At 40.7% G+C, this 16738-nt stretch overlaps 1 protein-coding gene across 1 annotated transcript in view; it reads right to left on the bottom strand.

Moving 5' to 3' along the window:
• Positions 1 to 1144: 1144 nt before the first annotated feature.
• LOC104159530 (vascular endothelial growth factor receptor 1-like) overlaps positions 1145 to 16738 on the bottom strand; it is a gene marked incomplete at both ends in the record, with an annotated part of 23138 nt that continues 7544 nt past the window's right edge. The window contains 7 exons of the mRNA XM_009697465.1: positions 1145 to 1304; positions 1702 to 1871; positions 3853 to 3970; positions 5809 to 5983; positions 7529 to 7665; positions 7753 to 7915; positions 14094 to 14218. Of these exons, the coding sequence (XP_009695767.1) occupies positions 1145 to 1304; positions 1702 to 1871; positions 3853 to 3970; positions 5809 to 5983; positions 7529 to 7665; positions 7753 to 7915; positions 14094 to 14218 (1048 nt within the window). The remainder of the gene's footprint in view (positions 1305 to 1701; positions 1872 to 3852; positions 3971 to 5808; positions 5984 to 7528; positions 7666 to 7752; positions 7916 to 14093; positions 14219 to 16738) is intronic.

Below are 16738 nucleotides of genomic sequence, written 5' to 3'. Positions count from 1 at the left end.
CACCTCTTGGTGAGAAAGGCATAGAAAGCCATCCATTAGCATAATCCCAAAGCAAGGCGTAATTGGAAAAAAATTGTGTGCTTCTAGGGAAGTGCTGACCGCTCTCACTGATCACAAGGCCAGTTACAAGAACCCTTAATTTGAAATAAGATGTTTGTCCTGTTTAATTGAATGAGGTGTCTTGTATCCCTGCAGTTAAGCATGTGCTTAAATACTTGGCTGAGTTGGCACTAAAACTGAGTTTTATGAAAGCGTTAAAGAAGATAAATCCTACGCAAAGTGATTATCTTCAACTGAAACTGAGAAAATGTTGGTTCCTAATCTTTTGCTATGTTTTTAAATACCTTCGTTGTGCTGTGATCCAAATACCTTGCATGTTTGAACCCTCCAATAGTAGCTTAATGCTAATGCCATTGTGGAGGTTGAGTGTTAATCGTTAAGATTGTGTCAGATTTCCTGATGCGGGAAGAGCTTTGGATAAATGAGTCAACACACAAACTTGTAAGAAACAGAGTCCAAAAGAAAGCTTAAATATAAAAGAGGATTAGTTAAGCACCACATCAGCATCAAGTAGGCTTGCATGGTACCATTTATATTTTACCCTGTTGAAATATCATCTGGAGAATGCTGGGCACATTTGGCTTGCTGAACTGAATCTGTGAGTCAGTGTATCATAAGAGAGGTTTGACCTTCATGATGGAAAAAGTCTTTAAGATTATTTCTGTTGAATTTCAAAAGAAGCCACACAGAGGAATCACTGTGCAGGGAGGAAAGCATGGAGGAAATCATGGAAATCTCCTCCGTGACAAAGCGTGTGAACTTTGCAGGACATTGTCTGCAAGGTTTCCCTCATAAAAATTAAAAACCGATTATCACCTCTGGACATTGCATGCACGAACAGTAGTGAACTGTCAATAAACCTAAGTAGCAATACAAAATAGCAACTCTGCCCTCCGTTTTCAAATAATGATGAAAAAAAATTACATTCTGCCTACATGTTTATTAAAAAATACAGTGATCAAAGGTATACAAAGTTTACTAAGCAAGCAATGGTCATGGCAAGCTTTATCCTTGTAAAAAAGTAAATATTTAAATGTAATAAGAAGGGAAGACATGCTAAATAGAAGTAAGGAAGCTGTCCTACCTTGTTTTAGAATGGTTTTGTCTACAGGGATACCACATCCATGTAATTTTAGGCTGAGGAATACCATACACGGTGCACGTCAACACTTGTTTGCTGCTCAGTAAATACAGATTGGGATCAGGGAATGATGACACGGCATTTTCATATATCTGGGGTTTCACTGTGAAGGGTAAAAATTGGAAAGCAGTTAAAACCAGCTCATTTCCAACGTATTGCATGATCATGAAAATACTACATTCCTGCAGGATGAGTAATAAGAAAAATCCCCAGGAGAACAAAGAAAAACAGCAGGCCTAAGTCAAGTCAGATGAGCAGTTAGTAACACATTTAAGTCATCAGGAACAAATATGTAACTGTGGAAGACAGAAACCCTTCTAATGAAAACCAGCGTCCGTCTTCTGATTCCGAGATGGGTCTGTCACCCTGCATAGGGGGCTGGGATTTGGGTCCATGAAAGTCAGTAAGAAAACCCACAACGACCTGAACTGTGCAAGATCAATGGAAATCTAGCTCAAAGAAAATTTAGCATTTACATCGGGAACATGCTGTAAACTTACCATTTACTGTAAGAGTGACGGTAAGATTCTTATACAAGTTTGACTGTCGTATGCTTAATATTATAGTGTAGTTTCCAGCATCTTCCTCAGCAACATCCTTGATGATTAACGAATAGTCTTTAACCATGTACCGGGCACACTTTTCAGCAGCAGGTAGCCCATCTTTTAACCTGTTTAAAAGAACCCAGGAATCAAAATTTTGAAAAATAATGTTGCATAAACTGCCTGCATTATTTCGTTTCACAACATTTCTCAATCTTTGGGCAAGGATTGAATTTGCCATCCGAAATTCTGTTTACAAGAGGCTTATCCTTCCTTTACAAATAAGATCGCTGATATTTATAAAGCACTTTGGAGAATACTGTACCATACATTAAAATTGATAAGGATCTGACAGGGCTCTATAGTGTTTGAGAGTTGGGGGAAATGGCAGCTCTGTGTCTGATGATCCTGGCTTTCCATGCTTGTGCTGCCATTTAGTCTAGAAGACAACCATTTTGGCTAAGAGACATTCACACAAATAAAGGTTGCGTCACCCAGCACTGACCATTTCTTTATGACCTCAGAATACATCCTAGCACAAAGTATTACAGTAGCCTAAGCACCGCTCTGATTTTAGGAAGAGGAAGAGTAAGAATAACTAGATTAGATAAGCACTTAAGAATCAGATATCCTGCTATCAAGCGAATGTTTTTAAAGATAACAGAAAATCAACATAGAAAGTGCTAACTTGCTCACACACAGATTCCTGAAGAAGCACAACATTCTTCTTCAAAGTCTAAAATAGAGCATAAAGCACATTTTGGTAGGTCAGTGTGTGAAGGTTGGCATGATGTTAGTAGAAGAGTGCAATAGAGTTTCACCAGGGTGATGGACTTGATTAAAATGATTCACAGGTTTTATTAAGTATTTACAGAAAACTCTTACTGTTATTAGAGGAGCACTAAAAATCGGGTCTAAGGACTACAGATTTAGGCATTTCACTGCATCTGTATTTTACAGAACCACAGAACAGTTGAGGCTGAAAGAGCCTCTGGAGATTGCCTAGTCCAACCTCCCGTTCAAAGCAAGGTCAGAAGGCTGCTCAAGGCCATTTTCAGGCTGGTTTTGAATATCTCCAAGGATGGAGACTCCACAGCCTCTCTGGACTACTTGTTCCAGTGTTTGACCAGCCTCACAGTGATAAATAAATAAATGAATAAAAATTCTTGTTTAAATGGATTTTTATGTATTTCAGAAGTTTTAGATCTATACGTGTGGTCAACAAGCCCAACCACTAAAGAAACAGAAAACACTGTATAAATGGCTAGCCACAGCTCCGCTTTCACCCCTTAATTTTCCAAGTGGAACTATAAATGTAAGGGTTTTGTAAAACAAAATAAAATTTTAGAGGCAAAAGTAACTCCTGGCTGTCAGTAACACGAACTCTCACTGTCTATGTATGTACGGTTTGTTTTCTTAATCAGCCTTGTCATAGACCCTTTGTTAAAGCGCAATGAATTCAGCCAGAGCTACTGGTGTTTAAGATTATTTAAACAACAACAACAAAACCCCTTGAGATCATGAATAGGTAACATTGTTTTATATAAAAGTGATTTGGGCTAATACAAAAAACTGTTCAAAAGCTTTCTTAGCACAGTATACACAAGCCGAAGTGAATGCTCCAGTCACTGAAGGAGATCTACAACCTGCAGATCACCGTATAATAAAACCAACTTCCATTGTTTTTCTAATAGCGCATTAGAAAACTAAATGCCTTAGAAATTAAAACCTTCTTTTCTCTTCTACTGTCTGGAAAGCAAGTTCAGGTCTTATATCTAGGCCTGAGTGAAGTTCAATGCAACACAAGGTTGGCAGAGATATTTAACAGTGGAGTGTCCACTGATTTCAGTAGGAGACGTATCTAACATATTTGAGGATCTGAGCTTTAAACTTTCCAGATCTCCATTTTTGCACTTGGAAAATGAAGATAATGTTCTCATAAATTGTTAAAACCCAGGACAACGCTGAAACTTCCAATAAAACTCCATAACTGTATTGTCTCCAGTCTGTTGCCTTTTCAAGGGGTCTTATTTGAATATTTTACCAAGATACTATTTTTCATCTAAGAAGTCGTCCGGTATGCCTATGTGGAAGCAACTGTTGTCCTACCATGTAACCTCTGGAGAGGGAAACGCCTTCACTTTCATTGACAAACGATAAGATTTTCTTCCAGCTACAGCCTCCAGCGCAGTTTTCCTTCGACGTTTCAAATTAATGAACATTTTATCTTAAACAAAAGAAAAAGAGTGCACTGTATTACAGATTTTCAGCCTGCAAAAAGAGTTGTTCTACCAAAGAGAACAGGAATCCAAAAAAACCCCAAAAATTTCAATGTTTCCACATGGCAACACCAAGAATAAAGCCTAATTTCCCAGAGATCTATAAAATACAGAGAAGAATACCACAAATATAAAAGAAACTGAGATATAGTTCCCAGGTCATGAATCTGCCCGGAGAAGATACACCCTAGCCAAATGCATATTGTGCTTCAGTCAGAAAAAATGGCACGAGAGAGAAGGTGGTTTGTGGTACATGGGAAGCTGAACTAGATGGCCAAGAATCACTCCTAAAGGCCAAGCATCAATGAATGTTCCAAAAGAAAATATTGTGCCAGAAGGGATTTGAGGGACCTTCAGAGAAACAGCAAAGGGAAAGGCAGAAACTTTCTTTATCATTGGTAAACAGCTGTTTCATCAAACAAACAAATCTTTATCACTTCATTGGCACAATCTCAACCTGCTGGAATTTGTTCTTTTCCAGTTGTACTTCCCCATTTCAAACTCTCTGGCAAGCTGATGGTTTTTACCAGAGGCAATGAAACACAATGTTCATACAATACATTGGAAAATATCTTTTTACACTCCCCCCCCCCCCCCCCGAAATTGCACTTGAGCAAAAGAAAACATTCAAAACATGAAAAATTGTTTGAGTGTGTCCTTTTGATAGCACCTCTGGTGTAATATTTACTCACATTATGGACTGCGTAAGGGTGTTGGATATCTGTTAAACAAGTGCAATATTTAATCACACTTGCCACATACATTGAAAATAACGTGCACAAGACAAATCAGTAGTTTAATTACACAAGTCAAGTTATAAAGATACAACCCTGATTCTGCAAACCCTTATTCACACAGGGTCTTTCTAATATGGGTACCCCATAGATGGGGCTGCTTATGCGAATAAGAGTTTACAGGCTAACTTCAACAGCTCCAGCTTCTCTGACTTTAATTCTAATCTAAAACTCAGTTTCTGACAGCTTCAGCTTATCTATTTAGGAATATAATAAGTGGATACCATGACTCATCCTATGCTCCCAGTGACTTAGTTCAGGGCTTCAACAGAGAAAATGGACTGAAATATTCTCTAAGAATACCAACATGGGGTGTTGAGTCCACACTTCCAGGTGAGAGAGAAAAGGTTGACCGCTGAATACATGGAACAAATAAATATTCTGAGCATGAGCCATCTGTAGCAGAGGTCACCCATCGACCACTTGCTCTTTAATACTAGTGATGCTCCAGAGATCCTGGATAGTCCTAATTGTAACAGGATGCCACAGAGAAGGTAGCTTCTCATAGAATCCCAATGCACAAAAGTCCTAATTCGCATAAATTTGAAATAACACCAGAAATTTCCAGATTTCACAGAAGGTCCAGGCAGACCATAGGGAACTTGTTTAAGGCTCCCACTGTAAAACCATATTGATGAGTTGCAGTATCTCGTGCTTGTTTCATTTTTTTGAATGGTCTAGCAGCTACCTGCTCCATGTAGAGCTAGTGTATCTATTTTTTTTTTTTTTTATTGGCAAACTATGATTTAACTGATTGCTTCTGCCGAAACTGACTGAGGGCAGGGCCATCACAGTATTTAGCAGACAAGAGTGATCAAACTGAACATTAACATGTCGAAAAAGCACATATTCTCTCTGGTCTCCCTACTTTTTCTGCCCACGATGAACATGTTATAAACTCACTCCCACCTTGTGTCAAGGTGTAAAGCCATCATATGACTGAATTTGGCAGATAAGCACTCAGCGCTCTACAGATCTGGAACACTTCTTACCATAAACAATGACTGTTGTGTTAACAGCTTTGATTGACGGCCCGCTCTTCACGTGACAGGCATACTGGCCTTTATCAATATCACGCACTTTGTCAACAACGAGGATACTGTAAAAAATATTGGCTTCTGTATTCTTCTGGTCAATGCGCTGCGTTACAGAACCTCTCTTCCTTGCCTATAAATGAACAAGAAAGAGCTTAATCGAACCCATTTTCATGTTTATTAATATTTTTATTTTACTGTATTGCCACCATACCTTAATAAGAAAATCCAGATCCCTCTGTATGGCACAGACAGGCAAAGAATGCCCAACATTTCCAGAGGGCCAACAATAAAAATTATAAGCAACATTATATGGCAATTCATTCCTGTCTTCACCAAAGTTGTAACAGCATCCAAACCAGTTCTTTCCAGACAAAGACCATCCCTTCTGCATGGCCCGCCACACCACCATGCCCAGCTCCCCATACTGCCTTGCCCAGCTTTGCTCGTAAAAATCCCTGAAAAATCCCCAAAGCCATGACGTGAAGAGCAGCACATAGTTCGGTGCCTGGATTCACTGCCACCGTCAGCGGACATAGAAGAAGAGGGCATTAACACAAGAAAGGGAGAACCCTGGAAACGCTGTAGAGGGAAAAGGGACTAGATTTGGCAAGGGAATCGCAGGGTGGAACTGCAGATAATGTGAGTCTGAGGAGTTATTTCCTGCAACTCCCCCTCAGCCTTTGGCCTCAAAGTTTATTTAACCCAGGACATTGCTGGTGTCTTATAAACACCGAGCACCCTTCACTTACCATCCAAATAAAAACAAAGCAGAATTTCACAAGTGTGGTGCCCGGCTAGGGCTTGGCAAGGCAGCAATGAGCAATATAATGTATTTGGAGCATTTCTTGTTGCTAAGTTTGTTATTTCTGAGGTGAAAAAAATGCTAGGGAAAATGGCTACAGCATGCAAGAAACAATTGCATTAATCTTCCCTATATAATGTAATCATAATTTCAGCTTGTGATTAGGCACAGTGAGTGACATAATAAATGATCTTGACTAGAATCACCAGCATAAATCAAACTGACATGAAAGGAATGGGAGTTGTAAACCTTAAACTAATGTCAAATTTCTTATCAGCTTTACACGGACTCCCTGGCAGTTATTCTGTAAGCGACAAATATTTATGAGGATGCTCGGATGCTCCCAATGTGGGGGGAGGAGAAGCACATTCAAGATCATTCCTGTAGCTGTCAAAACAAGAGGATTGTTCATGTCACACTTAACAAATGAGATTTTGGCTAGCTAATTCAAAATATCTTTTCTAAACACGCTCGAGTCGGGTGCCTGACTGTCTGCCAGTCTTTGAAATGAATGTGTTGAGAAAGACAGCCTCCCTGAAAACTTTTTTTTTGTCACGAGAGAGCCCCTGCCTGGGACTGGGTGATAAATTTATATCATTTCACCAGGTTGAAAAGAAGCTCCCAGGGATGAAACAATTCTAGCATCCGCTCGTGATTATGCAATATAACCAGAGTACATTGTGTAAACATGTTTACTTACTCAATTAAGCACCAGAAAGAAAAACGGAAACCTTAAGAGACATGTCATCAAGGGTCAAAAAGATGGAATGCGAACCACGGCAAGCATTTCGAGGCAAAATTCCTCCCGGGATGCTAGATGCAGCGTGATCTGTGGGAAACCCCGGGTTTCTTGATTTTAACCACAGCACCCACCTCTCCTGGATAAGTCCATGTCATCTGCACGCGGGTGTTCCAGGCTGCGGTGACAGTGCAGTTAATTGCTAGGCTGTCTCCTTTCAGCAGCTTGACGAGACGCGGGGTGCTTAACTGAACATCAAAAATCGTGTTGGCTGGATGTGATGAAGAGAAAGAAATGTGAATAACGTCACCAGGGCAGAGTGCTTTCTGAAAGACGGGGAGTGGAGAACGCTACTTACTTTCTCGGTGCGTTAGGTATTTTGTGCTATACTTGTGTCCACCGACGGTTGTCTCGCAGCTCAGGAGCCCTATGAATTTGTAGGTTGCCTTAGGTATTCTGAAGCCTTTCATGCTGTCCCAGATTATTGTCTTGCCATCAGGAATTAGGGTTTCTCGTGGAATCTGGAAGCATCAAACCCATGTCATAAAAACAACTCATCCTCATGCCACTCTCTAATCAAAGTAGCCCAATAAAAAGGAATGGGAAAAAAACACCCGAAAAAATGCCAATCAAAGTCAAAAGGATGACATTTAATTATGCAGATTTCTCAAGTCATATTTTCATCACAAAATAGAGGAAAAATCCGGGTGAAGAATGTGATGTTTTATTTGCTTCCAAGATTTCATTATTTATAACAGGATGTAATTTATGACACAATAGATTGACACTATCATTAGCCTCAGCGCTTGGGCTGCTATTCTGTCAGCTCCCGCTTGGCAGCTAAAGTGCTCGTCTTGGCGAACATTTGCAATTAAGTATCCTGGTTGCACTACTGAGACACAAACACAGGTTTTTCAACAGAGGTGACAAATGGGCTTAATTTGCTGTCATTTCGTGACTTTAATAAATTCCTGCCAGGATTCAATCTGATGCTTCTCACGTTTATGTTATCTAAAGGACTGGACTCTTAAAAAAAAAAAAAAGTTAAGGACATGAATGGCTGTTCCAAAGCCAACACGGCACAGAGTACATGTCTCTAAGTCATTACATACAACATGAAGTGCAAATTTTAAAGCCACAAAGGTTCCTTGGGCACTTTTATTGAGAAGTACTGATCATACTGAATGAGGAAAGTCATATTGAGTAGAGATTTTGAAAGAACACCTTGAAACAGAAAACACATCACATTTTCACAGAAAAAGTATTCTGCAAATTTAAAAAATTTGGCACTTCTAAGTCCTTCAGAAGCTGAGTGCCCAACAAGTAACTAGAATCATAGAATCATAGAATGGTTTGGGTTGGAAGGGACCTTAAAGCCCATCTGGTTCCAACCCCCCTGCCCTGGGCAGGGACACCTCCCACCAGACCAGGTTGCTCAAAGCCCCATCCAACCTGGCCTTGAACACTCCCAGGGATGGGGCAGCCACAGCTTCTCTGGGCAACCTCTGCCACTGCCTCACCACCCTCATCATAGAGAATTTCTTCCTTATATCTAACCAGAATCTTGCCTCTTCCAGTTTAAGGCTGTTGCCCCTTGTCCCTTAGTGTAAAGTCATCAGGTGTTTTTAAACTGAAGACCTGAAATCTAACACAGACTAAATTATTGCCATGTGGGATCAAGCGTTCACTTTGTCAGCAGTACAAATTATACTTTACATTAGGATCCTTTGAGTTTGAAGCCCCATTTTAATAAGGTACCAAGAAAACCCTGAAAAGGCAAAGCATGACATAGGCATCGGAGCTCAGACAAGATCTCTTGTTTTCCTATCACGCTTTTTTGTTATGCCTTATCGATGGAATAAATGCCACCATTTGGGTAACACAGAGATCAGCCATAAGTACAAAGCCCGGATGTAACCCTACTTTTATGAAGCCTGCTTTTATGGTAAAAATAACATATTCTTACAGACGGCACAGGGCAGAGTTTGAGTGAATTAGTGCCCTAAGCAAAGACCTCTGGGCCAAATAAGCACCTTGTAGCCCATCACCTCTCAGTGTCCACCAGGTCTCACTATGTCTCTTTCATCTCTTTCTTCCCCTTTATTTGAGCAGAGGACTTATGTGTTGGCCAGTCCTCTCCTTCCTACGGCCAAAGCCAGCATGCATGGCTGCCAGAGGCTGGGGGAAGCGTGGCTGCCTGGTACCTTCCTGCTTGCTACAGCTTCTCTCCAAAACGCGGCACCCTCGATGCTGCCTGCTTAGTGTACGCCAAAAGCCACCCTTGAGATCACCTCCACTCATCTCATACCACTTCCTCCAACTGAAACGCACGATGAATCAAATGAACAATAATTACAGAGCACAAAATGCTGTGGTAGAATTCTTTATCTTTACAACAGCTGATAAGATGCTATAATAAGCATGCAAATCATGGTGGAAGTGTATGTTACACATACACACAAGTAAAGCCCGTTACATTACAGCCTGCTGGCTACCATTCAACAATATCTTGGACTCTTAAGGGCTCTGTTGCCATTCCTGTTCTAAATAAAACAAATATTCAAGCTTTGGTTTAACTAGTTATGCTTTCAAGGGCTTCAACTGGATTTATCCTCTTGCTGCTTTGATGGAAACTAAACTGTTTCTGAGCATATTCCTCTATAGGTTTTTCATCTATACCATGAAGAAAGAGTCAAGTCAGAGTCTCAGAGCCTTAGAGCCACCTTAGATTGACATTTCCCAGGGAATGCATTCACTTCACGTTAATTAGTTAATTGATGGATTACTGAATTTGTATTAGCCTTACTCCAGGGAAGGGAAAGTAACCAAAACACCCGGGAAGTGTCCGGGTCTTGGAAACAAAGTTCTCATAAATACAATCCTGTTTTACAACACCTAATGTTCTAAGTTGCCTGTATATCACCTGCCCCAGAGGCAAATCTTTGCCTGCACAGTTTACTCACCTGAGACCCCTCAAAACCAGCTAGAGCCACAACTCTTTGAGTAAGTTTTTTTGCAGCTTTGAGACTAAGAAGTTGCACACAGTCACACATGAAAGCATAACTTGACAATTTTAAGTTACCGTAAGGAAAACTTTAGAAAACTGAAGTCTATGACTAGCAAAAGACCACTGTGATGCAGCTAGTCTCTGGCTAAGTCTTGGTAGAGGGTAAACAAGGTACCACAACGAGTCCCTTTCTGAGGGTGAAAATACCAGGATTTTGGCTGGGTGCTCACCCTCACAGCCCTTCACAGCTCTACCCTCTCTCCTTACTTGCTTCAGCTTCTTACCCAGCTCTCCTCCACGCTGTCCTCCTCTGCCAAACCCATCGGTTCGGATGACCTCTTTCCCACCCTCAAAGAAGCACATTTGCTTTGCTCTGCCCTAAACCAGCTTTCAGGACACCACCTAGAGACACGGCATCATGCCCACGATGATCACTGCATGGATGGTACAGGACAGAGGATCCCAGAATCACACAATAATTTAAGTTGAAAGGGACCTCTAGAAGTCACCTCGTACATCCCCCATCCAGAGCAGGGCCAAGGTAGTTCAGAATCTTGTCAAAAAACGTGACCATTTGGTCATCACAGAGAAAAGTAGAAAACCTATGAAGAAACGCAGTGCCAGCTTACAGATGGGTACCAGCAGAGAGTCAGAGGCATTCAAAGAATCAATTTGTTGTGACGGCTGCAGTAAACATGGAATTTATTGTCTATATATTTATCTGCAAGGACCACATCGCTGTGGTTCCCAGTGCAGTCTTGGCCTTTTACCTTCTTTATTTCAAACTAGACTTTAGTTTCTTTTGGTATAGGCTGTGCCTCCTTCTTTGCTCAGCACCAACCACTGAACCTTTTTGGTACCCAGTGGCATTAACACGGTACTACCACAAGGTTTTGGGTATATACGTATGGTCAGGAGTATATAGATGAGCTTTGGTTCCCCACGACTGCCAAGGCAGATTTTTTTTTAGCTGAAAGTATAGTAAAAATCTACATTAGAGTTTGGAATGCTTGTCTTTCCTTTCATGTTTCCCCTTCCATCAATTTGGGAAGGATGAGGTGGCATTATTAAGAATTCAAACTGTCCAGCTATGTGACTCGACATCCTTGGGTTTTTTTCTTCTTTTTATTCCTTATGCTGAAGCTTATTTATCTCTATTCCCGTTAATGTTATTGTTGACTTTATGACAGAGAATCCAAAAGGAAAGTAAACAGAGGGATCAAACCATTGTACCAAAGGTGATGCTTTCTCCACGTAGCAAGAGCAAATGAAGAGGCAAGAGAAGCGCACACCTTAGTTGCAATAAGGTTTATCTTATTTTAGGGATCTTGAGTGAGGCTGCCAGAATCATCCCGATAGATACAATGGTTTCAGAGGCTCTGGATATCTGTCTATTAAGCATTAGATTAAAACTACCAATTGATTTCACAAGTCTTCAGATGATGAGGAAGAGAAAGGGCCATCAGCTGTTGCAGATATAGGTTATAACAGGACCTGAAGGCTGAACTTGAAATAGGAATGAAAAGCTCCATCCTCATTTCCCAGTCCTTTTTTTATTAGCTTCCCGATTTTTAAGACTCCTCCTATGTTGTATATGATTGCCATGCTAAAGAATACAATTTGTGCAGATGTTCAGACTGCAAGTTAGAGCAACACAGTATCTCAAAAGAGTTGACTAAGGTAATGATGCAGTTTGAGTAAAAAAGTCATTTGTGGTGTTGAAGATGGATAAAAAACCCTTCCCACATCAGTCCACTAAAACTAAGAAGTAGCACTGCACAGGAATAAAATGCTGGAGGCAGTGCTCATGCAACTGTACCGCGTCCTTTCAGAAGAGAAAGGTTAGCAAAATATATTTAGTATTTTTACTTCCTGGCAATAAAGAATGCAGAACCTAATGGCTCTCGTGCTGGGGTTTTCCTTCCAGCTCCAGAGGACTGCATTATGGGGACACCAACTTCTTCCCTGATCGCTGAACGGCAAACACCCCAGCTCTTCAGAAGTAGTATGCCTGCAGCTGTGAAACGCATTTAACACATCTCTTAATTGCTACGTGAGCAAAAACTTGCTGGAATCTTCATATATGAGTGTCACAGATGAGAAAGAAAGTATGATGTAATGCATCGTAGCTTACATGCCTCAGGAAATTCTGGGATTAATTAAAGAACACATTTCTTTTTCCTGGAATGCAAAACATGTAAGCAACCAATCCTTTCTTTCCAGACTTGGCTCTACCTCCTCTTTCTCCTTCCCAGAGTATTACATCTGCTTTGGTGGTGTAAAGGTGTGCCTTACGCCACAACCCCAAGCTAAAGGCAAGTTGATATGAAAAAAGAGAGTAGATTTGTCTCAATCTCCTCCAAATAAGGAGAAAAATACTACTGTTATATTGTTTAATAAGAGAGAACAGGAATTTTCTCATTTAGGAGTTTGATATGCTGAGATTTCAGATGCAAAACTACAACGCGCAAATAAGATCCCACTTTACAATATCCACCCTATGGAAAGCCAAGCCTCATTTACTCTTGGTTCTATAGCCACAGAATCTTGTGCATCATCCATCCCCGGTGCACTTCTTGCAGGAGAACCGTGTGTGTGCATGTGTGCACACACATACGGTAACATTCCAGGTGAGATTTCTTTCTTTTCTCTGCATTTTGCTTTCTTTCATGTGATTTAACAAGTGACAAGCAAGAGGTAAAATCGGTACCTATGTTAGCAAAGCAGCACTGGATAGAATTTGTAAACCTCCAGGTCGAGTTAAAACACAGGATCAAATCCGTGTAAAACTCTGTAGTCAAAGAGGAATCAAAGGCTTGTATTGATCTAGATAAGAATCTTACGGTGGTATTGTTTGGCAACCACATGTTCTTCTATAAAAAGACAAATTTCCTTGTAACAATGATGAACATTTATGTCACTATGAACAGAACTCCTTTTAATTAGAAACAAAAACATCACTGGCACCTCCACATAATTTTTAAGCCAAACAAAGGAACTTTAAAAAAAAGAAGCACCTTTCTCTGTCTTGACACCATACATACATACATACATGTCGGCTAGCTGCCCATATAACTCTCAAGGCACTTAGGAAAGAAATGTTTTCCCCAAAACACGAAAAACGTCTAGTTTTTCTAAAACTGGCCCCACTGTCTCAAACTCTGCACTAATTTCTCTACAAAGTGAAGGCATCCCTTGTCTGATAAGCGCACTGGGATGTAAAAGGAAGCAGGAAAGTCACAGGTGGGAGTGAGGTCGGGCGAAGGCTTGCAGAGATCCCCGTACAGCCCCAGGAGATCCCCCGGGATGGCACTTACCGGCTGCTCCGAGGGCAGAAGAGGAAAAGGGAGGAAGGGCAGGGGAAGAGGTGGGAGGAAATCTCTTCTCCTAACAAGAAATTCCTTCCTGGCCTTAAGAAACCTTTGTCAGTGAAGATTTTATAAGATGGCAGGAAAAGTTTAAGTTTCTTCAGAAAATTCCCATCCAGTGTAAAAGATTTGATGAAGCCCTTCTGTGAGATATGAGGCGAAGCCTCCAGGGTGGAAATATTTCTAAACACACTGACACCCAGAAACATTGTGTAAGAAATACTGAATTGTTGAAATCTTTTTAAAGCTTTACAATAGTTGTAAACAAACAAAAAAAAGCATCATCCACAATACCACTTTCAGAGCATGCTTGGATTGAGGTACCTTTTTTAAAGTAACAGTAATGTTTGGTGCTGTGACTCTGCACGGAATGATCATTTCTCTTCCCACAGTCATGTGTATTATTTTAGGTATATCACTGTGCATCTCTACAAATGGATTGCCTGTGTCTGCAAGAGAAGAAAAAGAAAAGGTTAATATCTTCAATCTTAAGACGGTGTATGGAAATTGTAACCGTGTATACAGCCTTGAAAGAACAGATGAACCCTGTCCATAACAAAAGCTAGATGAAGTCCTCAAATCAATCTTCTGTTTACTTTTATCTAAACAAGTCCAGCAAAATATTATTAAATATTTGAAAGTATATTTATCACTCAATATCAATAGCAGTACTTTGGTATATCCTTTAAAATCCAGGACAGTTGAAGTACATTTTTCCCATGGCAGCATCATCTCTACTGCCGAGATATGCGTTTCTTATTTCAGGGCATATCTATTTTATTATCACCAGGAGAAGTAATTATATGGGAAGGGAGCCGAAATTCACTTACCAGGAAACCCCAACACAGGACATGTTCCTGCTCTCTGCCAGGAAATTGATGGGAAAAACTCACATCGACTTCACCAGGAGAAAGAATCTACTGTGATTATCCAGCCACATTTTCAACTCTGAGAATATGGACTAGCGAGAGTTAATTATTCTCCTCCTTCCCACTATCACAATACCTATATGTCTCTTTTTTAAAGTGACAAGGTAAATGAAAATGCCAGGAAAACGTTAATTCCTTTCGACTCAATAATTAAAGCTTGGCAGAGTAATTTACCGTCCCTTGAACAATCCCTTTAACAATGGCATTGTCATAAATAGCTTGTGCTGGGAACAGGGAACATTGCTGCTGCTATTGTTTGGACCTCTTAACAAAGAGGGGCTCAAGCCACAGGCTCTGGCTCCAAATCTTCTTTGCAGGTGTTCAGATCTGAAGGTTCGGCTAGACTCGCATCGCAGATAGACTACCTCAAAATTCACATAAGGTTTGGTTTTTAAAAAAGTTTTTTAAAAAAGTTGGTTCTTAAAAAAGTGGAACATTCAGATCTTAATTCTGTGCTTATCTACAGCTCCAATGTTTTTTCAGGCAAATCCTATTATTTTCACTTTGTCAAAAATCTTACAAATAACAATGGAAATCTGTCTTGGATAAGAAATGAGTAAAGCTAGCAAGAACTGACCCTTTATAAAACCTCAAATTGTAATACTTTATTCAAGTGTTCTGCTCCCAGACTTCTGCATGTTGACCTGTGTCCACTCAAGTAGTTCTTCAAATACATTACTTTTGCTTCTGTTTCAAAAATGTGATCTGCACTTCCCAGTGTCCTAAAACTGTTCTGCCCTTAGGATCTTCTTTTATTATTATATGCACTAATATTTTTTGTTTGAGACATCAAACAGGAAGAGAAGCAAATTCTACTCTAATTTGTACTGGGGAGAATCATAAGGTAGAGTATCTCAAATGTATCCCAGGATACGGAAAAGGTTTTCCTAAAGAGGTTTAATGAAACTGTTACCCAAACTTTCTGAAATGAAAGCCACAATGTTTTATTTAATAATTGGTGTTAAGTGTCCACTGAGATTGCAAAAGGAACTTATGAGTAATAGAGGATGCGTATGTAATAAAAAATACCCTAAGGACTTGTTAGGCTGATGTTTCCTCTGCAGTGCGATTCAAGGAAAGACCACGAATGAACCTGTTTGTAGCAATGGTGAAAAGAACCTTTTTTGTTTCAGGGGCTGCAGCCACAGAAGAGGTCACCTGCCCCTTAACATCACCAGACAAACCGATTTACTGCTCCCCAAAGACTCGTTTGTCTTTGTCACAAAATTAAGAGCTCCTGCCCAAAACCAGCAAGCTTTGCAAATTAGTTTCCTGTATCACAATCTCCAGATCATTACAAGTGTGAGGAAGAGCTGTTCTGGGGACTACCGGTGCTGTCTGCAGACAGAGTGTCACCACTGACTGATGCCAATATCGAGGCAGTGGGGGCTGTGCGGCTCAGACTTTGCAGGATTCCTGCCCATCCGAAGGCAGGGACAGGAAACGAGCACAAAACACCACAGTTTGGCTTTTTTTTTTTTTTTTTTTTTTTCCTTCTTATTCAATGGAAACGCACATTCGCAGCTGGAGAAGTCAATGAAGTGCTCTGTAAAAGTCAACTAAACACCCTGGCTGCTCTTGGTAGGCTTTAAAGCTCAGTCATGGCCTTTCTTGGTGCACTCCCCGCAGTGGTACGCCAAGGCGTCTCCGTGCCCCCGCTATTCGCGTGCAGAGCTCCCATTGACATCACCGGGGACTTCCGCCATGGGCCGGAGGGCAATCGATGGCCCCAAGTGCTCCAAATGTCTTCCTGCTTTTGATTAAAAGAAATACGCATCATGTTTCCTAGCACAGTTTTGTTTTCATAATGAGTGTGGAGGCTTTTCCTGATTCCCTTTGATTTTATTCTCCTTCCGTCTTAATGGCCATAAGGGGATACTCTCGGTGCCTCAAGACCAGAACCTGGGCTCTACCAGCCTGGATTAGGCACAGCTGAACGCACAGCAGCACCAGGGCAGGTTACGCCACGTTGGCAAGGCATGTCAATGACGTGGAATCCTTCTGTCCCCTAAATAATAGCAGTCCTTGTTTCTTTTTTGC

The sequence above is a fragment of the Cariama cristata genome, unplaced genomic scaffold (assembly GCF_000690535.1).
Source record: "Cariama cristata isolate BGI_N322 unplaced genomic scaffold, ASM69053v1 scaffold21133, whole genome shotgun sequence".
Classification (NCBI taxonomy): domain Eukaryota; kingdom Metazoa; phylum Chordata; class Aves; order Cariamiformes; family Cariamidae; genus Cariama; species Cariama cristata.
This window is presented reverse-complemented; position numbering and strand designations above follow the sequence as displayed.